This window comes from Danio rerio, chromosome 3 (assembly GCF_052040795.2).
Source record: "Danio rerio strain M-AB ecotype USA chromosome 3, GRCz13ab, whole genome shotgun sequence".
Taxonomy (NCBI): Eukaryota; Metazoa; Chordata; class Actinopteri; order Cypriniformes; family Danionidae; genus Danio; species Danio rerio.
In genome coordinates, this window is record NC_141023.1 from 23,862,185 (window position 1) to 23,876,556 (window position 14,372).

General features: G+C 34.9%; 1 protein-coding gene across 8 annotated transcripts in view; it reads left to right on the top strand.

Annotated features, from left to right (window-relative positions):
- The window catches only part of pvalb6 (parvalbumin 6), a 137,443-nt gene that overhangs the window by 121,201 nt on the left and 1,870 nt on the right, over positions 1-14,372 (top strand). For 6 of the 8 annotated variants that reach the window (XM_087242379.1, XM_087242380.1, XM_087242382.1 and 3 more), the window contains 2 exons: positions 11,701-11,769; positions 14,102-14,234. In XM_087242379.1, the coding sequence (XP_087098505.1) occupies positions 11,701-11,769; positions 14,102-14,234 (202 nt within the window). Of the gene's footprint in view, positions 1-5,135; positions 5,206-11,700; positions 12,012-12,832; positions 14,235-14,372 lie in introns of those variants that run through there. The other 2 variants (XM_087242381.1, NM_001430919.1) reach the window with 2 other exon arrangements.

Sequence of the window (14,372 nt, forward strand, 5' to 3'; positions counted from 1 at the left end):
GATAAGTTGGTGGTTCATTCGGCTGTGGCGACCCTAGATTAATAAAGGGACTAAACCAAAGAAAAATGAATGAATGAATTAATGAATAAGAGTATTAGACATCACTTTGTGTTTATACTTTTGTTAAATACAATCATATTTTCTTGGTTTTGACAATCTTATCTCACAAGGAAACGTAACTATTTTACGTTTTGTCAGTTTAGTGGCTTATTTATACAAATACATACGAGTTCAGTCCTGTGAAAATGTAAAACCCCACCTTCATTGCGGGATAAGCAAATCATACTAAATTGTATGAATGTCACCATATGAATTAGTCACTAAATCTAAAAGTTACAGTACAAATTGCCAAGAGATTTTTTGAAAGCACACTCATCAAGGCTACATTAAAATTGGTCACACTTTATTTTGATGGTTCATTTGTTGAATTTAAGTAACATTGCATCTACGTGTCAACTAATTCTCAATAGATTATAAGTATACTGTTTGGGTTAGAGTAAGCTGACATGTATTTGCAAAGTTTCTTATAGTCAATTAAATGTCTGTTGAATGAGCAGTATCAACAGATATTAAGCAGACAGTCTACTAATACTAAAATGGACCATTAAAATAAAGTGTTACCTAAAAGTGTTTAGGTGCTAGCTGAAAATTATTCTGATTTCAAATTGAAATTTGAAGTTAAAATTATTCTGTAAAGACTATTCTGATATTTCAGAATCGTATAGTTCAGTCTTCATTGTCATGAACTTTCATAAATCATTTTAGTGTGTTAATTTGGTGGCAATCTTTTTTCACAGTATATTTTTTCTATTAAGTTTGGCTAAAAAATGGGTCACTATTATTAGCCGCCTAAGATTTTTTATTTTCAGTTGGCCAAAGAGCAATCCAATGTTGTTTAATGATTTGCTTAAAAATGCATTTGAGGACTGTTGAATTTTCTTTTAGCAACAAAAGGACATTTTCTGCAGCATGACAACAGCTCATCTGTTTTGAATGTACATTTTCCAATAACAAGCTCATTTTTCCAACAAATAGGACAAATTGCTACTTTGCTGTTGTTTCTGTCACCCTGCCGCTGAGTGAGCGGTGCAACAGTCATTTATTTTAGAAGTAGCATTTGTTTTCATCCAAAGAAGCTTACATTGCATTCATTGTACATTTTATCATCGCGTACCTCATGTACATAAGAATTGCTAGGGTTGCTAACACCAGTCTAGCCCGTATTCTGCATAATTTTTGTGTTATATAAATACTCTTCACCGATTGTAAATAATTTTGTAATTAATATTTAAATTAGTACAATTTTAAGTATATTTAAATTCTCGTATTAACATTCACTGTAAAAAAAAAGTTAGGTTCCAAACAATTCCTATGTTGTCCCAGCACAAACTGATTAGGTTAACTTAATCATTTTTACAAATTTAAGTGTTTTGAACATAAAACAATTAAGTTGTTCCAAAAAACTTAAAAACTGTGTTGCTTGAACTCATTTTAAACAAAAAACATGTATACAATCTATAATACTTTTTATATAAAAGATAAAGAAAAAAATACAAAAACTAATAAGTCAATTAATAAAAAAACAAATTAATAATTTAAAAAAGCAAAAACTAAACAAAAAGCAAGTACCAGTCGAACCAAACATGCACCATAGAGTAAATAATATACGAGTTTTCCTTGATCAAACTCAAAACATTGAAAATGAAGTGGAAAATAGTGAAATTGTCCATGAATCATAAGTGCCTTACATTAAACTCTTAAAAAGATATGCAAGAAAGAGGCCCCAGATTTTTGTTTTCAATGTTTTTAGATGCATCTGCCCTAGCAAACCGAATTCTTTCACTCTGAAGAGCTGCAACCATTTCAGTCAGCCATTTATGAAAAGGAGGTGGGAAAGTGGACTTCTAATCCATCAAGATTACCCTTTTAGTCACAACCCTACCAAACATAATAGACATTTGCTGATTATGTGACTATGCTAGCCTCCATACTGTTACAATATCTCACTTAAACTTCTTCTTCTTCTGAGACTAATTTAAAATGATCAAATATCAGTATCTCATTATAAGCCTTTCAAGCTATATCGTTCAAACTTTCGTCAGACCTTCAAACTGGTCTGACTTGGGTTGCTACACCTTTTCTAACTGATCCGACTTTCGATTTTTGGTTGGCATTTGGTCAAACTTTGTGAGCTCATAACTCTGCATCAGACTGTCCTACAGACTTAAGTCAGACATCATTTAACTTAGTCTGGCCAGCAGTCAATCACTGATGATTCAAACTTAAACTTACTAGCCATGCCCTAACAACCACTAACAACACTCTAGCACAGTGGTGACCAAACTTGTTCCTGAAGGGCCGGTGTCCAGCAGATTTTAGCTCCAACCCTAATCAAACACACCTGAACAAGCTAATCAAGGTCTTACTAGGTATACTTGAAGCATTCAGGCAGGTGTGTTGAGGCAAGTTGGAGCTAAACCATGCAGGGACACCGGCCCTCCAGGATCGAGATTGGTAACCCCTGCTCTAGCAACTGTCCCTTGGACTGTAGCTGTTGTGTGTCTAGAAACACATGCTAATAGTTTTAACATACTGACAGGCTAATCGTACTAGAAATATACTAGCACATGCTAATTCATGCTAACAGCATGCTAGTTCATGCTAGAAACATGCTGATTCGCCTGCTGAAAAATCCAGCTTAAACCAGCCTAGGCTGGTTGGCTGGTTTTAGCTGGTTGACCAGGCTGGTTTTAGAGGGGTTTTGGCCATTTCCAGGCTGGTTTCCAGCCACTTCCAGCCTGGTCTTAGCTGGTCAGGCTGGGAGATGACCAGCTAAAACCAGCTTGACCAGCCTAGCCAAGCTGGTAATCCAGCCAAAACCAGCTATATCCAGCTTAAACCAGGCTGGTCAAGCTGGTTTTAGCTAGATTTGGCTGGTCATTTTCCAGCCTGACCAGCTAAGACCAGGCTGGAAATGGCTGGAAACCAGCCTGGAAATGCCCAAAACACCTCTAAAACCAGCCTGGTCGACAAGCTAAAACCAGCCAACCAGCCTAGGCTGGTTTAAGCTGGATTTTTCAGCAGGGTCAAGCTAAAATCATTATAGCAACTTGCTAAAATCATGCTAGTTACATGCTTATTCATACTAAAATTGTGCTAGCAACATGCTATCAACATGGTTATTTGTTATATTCATGCTAATAACATGCTAATTTGTTAAAAATTATGCTAATGCATGCTAAAGTTATGCCAACAACCTGCTAATCTATGCAAGAATCATGGTAATTCATGCTACAATCGTGCTAATTTAGGCTAGAATCATGCTATTACTAACCACAGATCACGGGGATCAACTTTAAAGATTTTTACTGGCTTGCTTTAGTCCTTAAATTGTTTACATTGTTATCTGAAACATTATTTTAGCCAAAGTTTGTCCTCAAACTTTAATAACTAGTTTAATAAAGTTTGTTTAAACTATTGACTTTAGTTAAATGTCGTCAAATTATGTAGTCTAGTGGTTTGGAAGCTACAACTTGTAGCAATCTTTCCCCACAAACGATAGTATACGTGACAGTATGTCATCTGTAGGAGTATTGCCCCTGCCATTTTGAGGCAGTTTGAAGGTCTGGTTTGAGACTAGAGGTCAAATATACTAGAGATGAGGGCATTAAGAGCATCTCTCCACCTTTCAGATATAGCCTCTGCTGTCATTGCTGATTCCTCAGCTCTCTTTCATCCCCATCTTCTGTAGTCTCCACATTCTCTGCCTCTGTTGGGTTGACAGTTACACTTGATGATGCCGCAGGATTAGAGATGATTCTCTAGGGTCCCGGGGTTTCTCTGAGCCGCAAGGAGAGGGATAAAATTAGCCCTCAGGAAGGGGAATTGAAGACTTTGAGATGGGAGGAAAGGGAAAGCCTTACATGAAGAACGATGCCTTCTGGGAAACATACTGAGTGAGACATAAAAGACAGAAAGAAGAAAAAAATCTTCTAGAGAATTGTAGCACCATCCCTAGCAGTCAAATTATGTGATTCATATTTATATAAATAGACATTTGGCATTTAACATAAGCGATTCAGTGGGTCACACACTGTTTTTCTACAATCTTTTTTCCCTGGGTAAGTTTGCTTTTAGATATTAACATTAAATAATTTATTTTTATACAACCATGGCTTTTTAATGTATTTTTTATGATGGCTTTTGCCATGACGTAAATCTTTGACATGTAAAGTAGTTAAAAACTAAGAACTTTTTAAAAAAATATTAACAATTTGGTATTAGCCTTTATTGTAATAGAAAAGTATAGACGAATTACCATGATTGTAAACATTCAGGATGCGTGCGCAGTGAGGTGGCAAAAAAAAAGCGGGAGCGCTAACATTTATTGCGAGAGAATGACATCCGATGCGATATAGAGTTTGTTTATGTCTTAGAAATAAGATATATTGATTACATATTATATATGTTATTTACATAATCTTTTTAGCACATTATAATAGCTTGTCACCCAGTGATAAGCACAGTGATTCAGTAAAATTAACGTTAAAATGAGCGGAGTTCGTCTGACAGATCCATTTGCGATAGCACCCTGCCAATGAATATTGGATAAGACGAAATGGCCAAGCATCCAGCCCCAAATATACAATCTCATTGAAGCTCCAAGGATTTTAACAAGAGAGAAGTTAAAGGCTTACAAGTCTTTGGATGCCAACAGTTTTGTTCTGTGTAGTCATGTGCAAGAAATAATGTTCCAAGATTACCAGATTTAAAACTTTGTAGTGCTAAATACCGTGGTTCTGCCTAGCCGAAGACAAGGAAAGAAGACGGAGCAATACAAGCCCTGGGTAATCGTCAACAAGCAAAACTACTGCATTCTGACAGCGAACTACACCTGTACGGCAGGGTATGTGAACTTACACATAGAGGTAAAGTTAGTTTTATATTCATGTGATACACCATTGTGTATCCACAGCAGTAATGTTTGTTTCGTCATTAATGTATCTATTTATTTATGTATATACTGTTAAAAGTTATTTAATATCACTACTGATGACTGGATTTGAAACAAAATAACATCAACAGTTGAGAAAGCATGCGCTGTGGGTTACCATGGCGATACTTGTGTTTACTTCAGATGCTACTAAGCTGCACTTTGGGAAAGTCTGAAGTTTCTTTGCAATTTTGTTGCTCTCGATAATTCAGGTATGTTTCATAAAAAGTCAATATGTTTATTATAATTCATGTAAAAACATGTGAGTACACATTTCCTATGTGAATAGCTTATTTAAAGTTGTTAATTGAAAAGATGATTCAGATGAAAGTACCAGTAAAATGACAGTTGGTCTGAGTTTGTTATAACTGACTCCCCAGTAAATGATATGTATTTTACTCAGTTACTCTACTGATTGGTTTATTCAGTGATAATTGAACGTGACTTATTATTTGTATATATTGGTTGTATATTTGTTAATGTATAAAGTTTATGTGAGTAGAGAGTAACATTGGTAATTGGTGTCAAGTGTAACTGTTACAATTTAAATGATACAAATAACAGACGCATGATTGTTCTGTGAGTTAAGTAGTCTATAGTAAATGGTTATATACACAGAGGTATCTACAGAGAGGATTTAAAGTGTATTCTGTGTCCTACTGATAAAAATACAGAAGGTATAATATTTATATGTGTTAATGAGAGAGTAAACAGTGTATAAGCATTTGAAGACTTCATAGTTGTACAAAGAGAACAAAACTGTATGTTTGATAAAACGAAACACAATTTGTGAGGATACTTTTGCATAACATGATTTGTGAGGATATGTTTGCTGTAATATGACTGTTAATGAAGAGATGCTAAGCTGCGCCTGGGGCAAGACACTGAAGTTTCATAGTGATTTGTTTCTCCTGATAATTCAGGCACTTTAATCTGCCTACGAGTTCCACGGCCGGTACCCATAAGATTCGCACATTCAGACTTTCTCCTTAATAATATTATTTCATAAAAGTATTATTTGCAAACTCTAAATAGCGAAATCAAATTAGCAGCTAATTGCCATTAAAGCACAACATTGTTCACAGGCAAATAAACAGTGTTAATGTTGTTTTCAAGTCAAGCTTACAGGTTATTTCAGACAGAATATTCAATCCGTGGTAAATAACATAGGGAGTGTGTCACAAGTGGTCACTGAATGAATGTGTGCATATAAAACCAACTTCACCTTAATAACTTACACTTTCACGTTTCATCTTTAGCATTCAGTGTCCGCAGTTTAATTAACCATATGTAACTGCTTTTGCTGAAATCATTGCTGGAATCAAAAACGATTAATGTGTATGATTCAGCATAGCGTGAACTTATGTACCTAATATAAGAGTCCAGCATTTTTAATTTGGCCATCAATTCATTCAGCTCCCTTTTTGCCAAAGACGTCTGTGGTTAACATTAAAGCAATGTGGTGTACTGTTTCTATTTTTGGACCTTCGATTTTGGCATCCTACTGCACAACACAACATGTTTGCTATTGCAACCGGTCTCTTTTTGCAACCGGGAACCTGCGTGACGTCATGTCTGATATAGGTTGGTAATTCATCTATAGAGATGGCAAAATGGCAAATGAAGGGGTTTGTGGGTAAATTCCATAAGATGGGAGTGAAACTTGGGACGCCGGAAGTACAATGATGCTTCATGTTGCTACACTCTCAAATAATTATTGGTAAAAACTAAAATAATTTGTTTAAATTAAAATTTATTACTGGCCATAACCTTATGTTTTCGCAATTTGTTTTATTTTGTAATTATATATAATTATTATTTTTAGGGATTTTCACCTTTAATTTGAAAGGTTGGTGGAGGTTACAGACAGGAAAGTATTGGAATAAGAGTGGGGAAGGGCCAGCAAAGGACCTCGAGCCAGGAATCGAACTCAGGTCGCAGTGAGCACCATGGGGCTATATGTCAGCGCACTTAACCATAGTTATATATTTTTATCAATGCAATTTAAGTTTTTACATATAATTATGTTTATTTAAACATTTAATAAAGACTTTAGGAATATTTTTCATTGTTGGTTCATGTTTAGTAAAATTACGTAAAATTATATAATTAATTATTTTGATTCACATGACAGAAAATAAACTTAAAATGTGATTTTTAAACATACATTTTAGTACATTTTAATGTACATTTTTTGTTAATTTTTAGTACATTTTGCTTAAGTACATTTTAGCGTACTTGGTGTATTTCTAATACAGTTTGTAGTTTAATTATTTAGTTTCTTATTTAGTGCTTTTAATCTGTCCTGTCCACCCAATATTTGTTTTTCCCCAAGATAAGTGTATTTTTTTCAGTTGTTTTGGAACTTAATGGAAATGGAAGTGTCATGTTTTTTAGAATGCCAGCAGCAGCAGAATGATGAGGCTCTGAACACTCAACATTTTTTGAACACACAAAAATGCTTTACTGAACAACTACCCATTATCTTTCTTTTATTTTTAATTTTTTTAACTTTAATTGATTTACTTGATATTGATATGCAAATATATCGTTCTAACTGATATACTTGTACAATACATGAAGTATGCTCTTTATTAATAATAGAAGAATATATCCACTGGAATGCATAATACTATGCTAAAATTGGGATATGTTAGCATGTTGCATTTTGATAGCACTTGACCCTTTGTGGGCTGGTATTGAAATACTATTTAAATGTCCACTGCATGGTCACATTAACATCTACAGTATCTAAACATATTATCTTTAAATTTAGACTTTGAGACTCTTACTAAGTTTGTTTGAAAGTAACAAACAAATAAAGCAACACGATATATATAACAAAAAAAGGCCTTGCTAATGTATTTCATGCTGACTAAATGAGTTATTTTAACAAAGAAGAATGAACGAGGCTGGGAACGTAGAGAATGAGATGGTTAAAGTGAGATGTGTATCAGAAGAGTGATGGGAGGGTGAAGAGAGATATCAAAGACAGTCGATCTCATCTCTGTAATCAGGAGGAAAAAATAAAAGGCGTTTGTATAGATGGATGATATTTACGGTGTGCTTTGATTAAAGCTGATTCTGTTAAGACACACTTTAATCTAAGCCTGGAGCAGGACTTGGTTTTATTTTCTAAAACAGGTGCAGTTAAGCCCTCTAAAAACAACAACAACAAAAGGAACCAACTAGGACATTTTGTCTCTCGCTCGTCTTTGTGTTGCCAATGTCTCACACCTTTGACCTCATGAAGGACCTGCATTAATAACATTGACACCTCAGCTGAGGTCCATGTTCACAGCTAGAACAATATGTCCATGAGCACCTGTTTAAAAACTTCTCTCATTAGGGTTGAATTATTCATCAAGGGTCACAAAGCAGAGCATTTTTCGCTGAAAGTCTGTGTCAGGTTTATGAGAGTTAAGGAAAAATGTTATTTTGTTCAGAAAGGAACGGATTTAACATTTTGCTCAGTTTGCACAATGTAATCTCCTCGGTTTTATGCACATGGAGCAAATCCAGTCAGCAAAGTATGGGAAATATTCAGGCTTTGTGGTCTGTGACGTTTCTGATACTCTATATCGTATTACTGGAATGATATTTACCTGCTGCTTTATTTAGCCTACCTGTCTTCATGTCCGTGTGTATTTCTTTTCTCTGTCTGATGCTTATTAAAATCCATTGTAACTGAATGTTTGTGGTAGCAAATGGGACATGAAAACGCAAGGATAATAAATTATTATATTGAAAGGCATTTGATAAGATAGATAGATAGATAGATAGATAGATAGATAGATAGATAGATAGATAGATAGATAGATAGATAGATAGATAGATAGATAGATAGATAGATAGATAGATAGATAGACGGACGGACGGACGGACGGACGGACGGACGGACGGACGGACGGACGGATGGACGGACGGACAGACAGACAGACAGATAGATCTAAAATTCGTATATCTCGAATGTGTCTGCAGTTTATAAAACACTGTATTTGCATTACTTCTACATAATCAGTGAGCAGAAAGGTTTCGCTGTACCAGACGTCATTGAGGACAGTCAGCAGTCGCGCTGAATTCCAGTCAGCAGTGCTGAAGCTTGTTTTAGCACATCTGACCTCCACCTGATCCAGATCAATGCATTGAGGAGCCAGCTAAAGGCAAAAATACAAGCTGTACTTTCACTGTGCACCTGCACCTGCCTTCCGCCAGATAGAAAAAATCCTGTGGATTTTTTTCACCGTGGGCAGGTGAAGGTCTATCAATCGGTCAACGCAATAAAGTAGAAAGACGCAGAGAGAACAGCTAAAAACTTTCTGAAGAATGAATACGCTAGTTGTGACTTGTGTTGAAATCTTTTTAAGGCTCTTACATTTGCTGACGATGTATTTCTAATGTTTTTAGTAATTGTATTTTCCATTGTTATACTATTAAAAGTTTATTGGTCAGGTAAAATTTTATTGTTGTCATCCTAAATTGTGGATTTGGATTATGGTAATATTGCAGAGTTACCTATCATGTGAATTATAAACAGTGGGGAAAATGAGTATTGAACACATGCGTTTTCCTGGGTACAATATTTCTAAAGGAGCTGTTGACATGGGATTTAACCAGATTTTGGTAAAAACCCAAACAATACAAACATAAATATAAAACAAAACAAAAAAATTCTGAAAGATTAGTTATGTGTAATAAGAATGGTATAACACAAGGAGAAAGTACTGAACTACTGAAACTTATTTAATACTTTATATAAAAGGCTTTTTTTGGGGTTCTCTTTTGCCTCTCAAACGGAGAATAAAGTCAAGTGATTTGCTTGATTTTTTTTTTTTTCAGACTTTTTGATTATTTTTTTTTCAGACTTTTTGATTTGATTCAAACAATTTTGATTGTTCTGTGGGTCTTGTCTATAAGATCTGATCTTTAATTTGTATTTTCTATTGGATTTAAGTTTGGTGATTTGCTGGGCCATTCTACAGCTTGATTTTCTTTGTCTGAAAGCATTTGAGAGTTTCTTTGGCTGTGTTTTGGATCATTGTCTTGCTGAAATTTCCACTCTGGTTTGGTCCTCATCCTTCTGGTAATGTAGATGTTGGACTGAAGCAGCTAATATTATTTTACACTGACCGAGGGCAGAGGGTTGCTGAAGAACTACTGAGAGATTTCAGCTGCTGTCTGGGCTTTCACTGCCTTTCCACACCTCCCTTTCTTCATGTTTTCAATTTTTTTTTCCGCGTCACTTCCTATTATTACACAACTTAATTTGTAGACTAATTAGTTTTGTTGTCTATGTCTATGTCATATATGAATTTCTTTGGTTATTACCAACATCTGGGGAACATTTAAAGTCAACAACACCTTTTAGAAATAAATTTTCTGAGAAAGACGTGTTCAATACTTATTTTCCCTGCTGTAGATAACATGGAAATTGTCAAGTATTTAATTGAAAATATTTTAATATGTTTCTAGTTATTCAATGTTGGCTAATGAATGACGTCAATATAATTAATTCATCCTTATTTCTATAAAGATTTTTACAATGTAAATTGTGTCAAAGAAGCTTAACATAGAGGAAGTAAAAAGATTAAAAAGCCATTATATTTTAGATTGTGGAGCATTCCAGCATAAAAGGCTGGTAGGGGAGTTTAAAAACTTTTTAAAAGTAATTTTAAAAAGTGTGTGGAGGAATTTAATTGCTTTACACACTTTGTATAAGACGTTGAGTCTAACAAATTTATCTTCAGTATCTTTTCCCAGTAACAAATAAGATGAAATAAGAAGACGTGTGGATCACAATGACATATTAAGCTTTCGAAAAGATTGTCGTACCAAAACAAAGAAAAGTAGCATAATAGTAAGTTGAAATCAACATTGTTCTAAACTTTATAACTATAAATATTTGATATAGTGGAAGTGTTATCAAGTTTGTAGAGCTATAAAAATGACAAAAATAAATTTAAAGGTATCATAACAGTAAAAACATTTGTTAAGCACTACATAACCCAAATCTTGTGTAAAACTATATCTTTATTAATTTACATATGGTTAACTGTCTCTTTAAGAACGTTCAAGAACTGAGTAGTAAAGTCTATTAACTTACTATCAAAGTCTAAATCTGTGCGTGGTCTTCTGAGGAAGTGTTTGGTGAATGTGTGCTGATTAAAAACATATTTCCAGCAATCTTTGATCTTGATCTCTGCCTCTCGGCTCGGAATCTTTGGACTGAAGCCAGACTTTAATGATGCGAAGCCAATCTCGATGACCATTTGAAATCAGCATACATCTGATAGCTGTTATATCTCAGGCAGTCGGATGCTAATTTCACCTTTTTAATTGGCTTAGTTGAGCCTGTGAAAGGATAGAGAAAGAGAGTGGTAGTAAATGTTGGGTCCGCGTGTGTGGAATCACTAAAGGATTGTGGGCATCTGAGCTTTAGTATTGCAGGATGAGATGGCAGATGTAGAAGCCTGCAAGATGTTTTTCTCTCGGATTAAAAAGAGTCTCACACACACATATACGCATGTCAGGTGTTCAGCTTCTCTCTTCCCTCGACACTAGTTCATAATTTATGACTTTTTGAAGGCATTTGATCAATTCCTTCTCGTCCTGATCTCTACTATGCTGCATTGTTGTTTTTCTACTATACAGTGTATCACTGTTGATTTTTTTTCTTAGTTTTTTCTGTCTGTGCTTCTTTTTTACAGTTGCAGAAATGGCGATGAGCAGCATCCTCAACCATGATGATATTAAGAAAGCCCTGGACGCATGTAAAGGTGATTGTAAAACACCAAAGTCCTCCAAATATACAACAACACTGAAAAATGTGATTTGAAGAAAAATTACCTTCATAAATATGTGTTAATATTTTAGAATTAATGTAAAACTTTGTGTAAAATGTCTAAAATCACCTAATTTTTAAGGGCTATCATAGAGCATATCTGAAATCCACGATTACATTTATATATACTGTATATATACACACTTTCTGACAAAAGTCTAATCGTCTATCTAAGTTGTAAGACCAATAAGTAATAACTTGACTTCTAGTTGATCATTTGGAAAAGTGGCTGAAGGTAGATTTTTTCATTGAATCATCTGTTGAACTGCATCCCAATAATCACAAACACTGCAGAAGACCTACTGGAACCCAAATGCACCCTAAATTTCCACAGAAATCCGTCAAGTTTGATAAAGGAAAATTATAGGGTTACATTCAGTATGGGGGTGATCTGCAGAGTGGATGGCAACATAAACAGCCTGAGTTATTAAGACATTTGTGTTGCTCATTACATTACACAAACCACAGGAGAGGACAAATTCTTCAGCAGGATAGCGCTTCTTCTCATACTTCAGCCGCCACATTTAAGTTCCTGAAAGCAAAGAAGGTCAAGGTGCTCCAGGATTGGCCAGCCCAGTCACCAGACATAAACATTATTGAGGATGTCTGGGGTAGGATGGAGGAGGAGGCATTAAAGATGAATCAAAAGAGTGCTGATGAACTCTGGGAGTCCTGCAAGAAGGCCTTCTCTGCCATTCCAGATGACTTTATTCTGAAGTTATTTGAGTCATTGCAGAGTTGTATTGATGCAGTCTTCCAAGCTCATGGGAGTCATACATAATTTTTTTTTTCCATTGCACAATGACTTATATTCTATACTGTACATAATTTCTGTTGAGAAGACTTTTGTCTAAGCAAACTCAAACCTTACTGTCCTAATAAAATAGCTAAAAATCAAAGCATAATCATATTTTATTTTGGTAAAATAAGTGTAATCTAGAGGCCTTTGCATTTCATATAAGCCACTTCTGATGCCAAATGATCAAGTAAAAGTCAAGTTATTATTTGCTGTTCCTAACTCTTGGATCGGCCACAAGACTTTTGTCTGGTTATGTGTATATATTTGTTTTTTTTTATATCAATTTCTTAGGGAAAGTAGAAAATACATTTTAATGCATTAAAAAAACTGTTTTATTAAATCGTTATATTAATTAAAATAAGACACCGAAGGGCACCGAATATCATTAGGAATAGAAAAAAAATTCAATTTAAGAGTTAGCACTTAGCTGATGATTGATATTAGGCTTGTTTGGCATGTTGTCCGGGGAGAGAGCCCTGAGCTTAAAAGATCCTCAAGCCCTGGGCTCCCTCTTGTTAGCAGGGCAAGAGACGAGTTTGAGCTCAAGTAGATCTCAATGAACTCCCCCGACTTATTTCTGACTAATGACAAATATAGAGCTAGCTAAGGAGAGATATACAGCTTGCTAAGAGCTTGACTATGATGCCAACTTGGTATGTTCAATTTTATTTAAGTTTCTTGTTTTTTGGACTGTGAGAGGAAACCAGAGAACCCAGGGAAAACCCACGCAAGCATGGGCAGATCGAGCAAACTCCACACAGAAATGTTAGCTGGTTTGGTGGGAACTTTAAACAGAGACATTCTTGCTGTGAGGCAACAATGAGCCTCTGTGTCTAGAAAGGAGGGGGAGTAGGGGTGAGTGGGGGGATTCTTCAAGATGAAGATATTGTGATAAGAATCTCTGATCATTTATAGTGAATTAGGAATCGTCTAATTGGTGAATCAAACGAAAGCTAATGCAAGACCAGACATGAACAATCTTAAGCATGTGATCTTCTTGAAATTACTTTATAAATAAACTTCACTTAAATTCAAATGAGTTATTTAAAAAATAATAATTACAAACTACTGCTTTTTATTTATGTACTTTTTTACTTTCTTTTGCTTTTTTTCCCTTTATTAAAATTGTATTTGATATTTTCCCTGACATATTAATTTGGGTGTTCTGATTTTAGGACCATGATCTTTATTTCTTTGTTATTATATTAAATTCGTTCTAGTTTTGTCTTTGGTAATGGCTGATCTATACACAAATTATTTATTGTAAAGCATCCTGTGTGAAATAGGAATTTGATCTATGAGGGGTTTATTCATTTATGCTGGGCACTATATATGTGTGTATATTTTACCAACTAAAGAAAACCTTAAGAGTGAATGAATGATGATGTGATGGTCAATTTCAGGCAAATAATTCCTAATTTTCCCACAATATATCGATATTCTCTCAATGTTTGTGATCCTCTCCTAGCTCCCGACTCATTCAACCACAAGAGTTTTTTTGAGATGGTCGGACTTAAGGCGAAGGCATCTGACGATGTGAAGAAGGCTTTCCACCTCCTGGATGCCGACAATAGCGGGTTTATTGAGGAAGAAGAACTTAAGTACGATATATTTCATTTGTACGCTACAAAAAAAAAGTGTTTGCTTGTAACCTTTAACATTTGTTCAGTAATTGAAACTTTAACAATAAAAGAAAACACACAGGACGTTTGAAAGGTGTTAGACTCACTCGCCTCTGC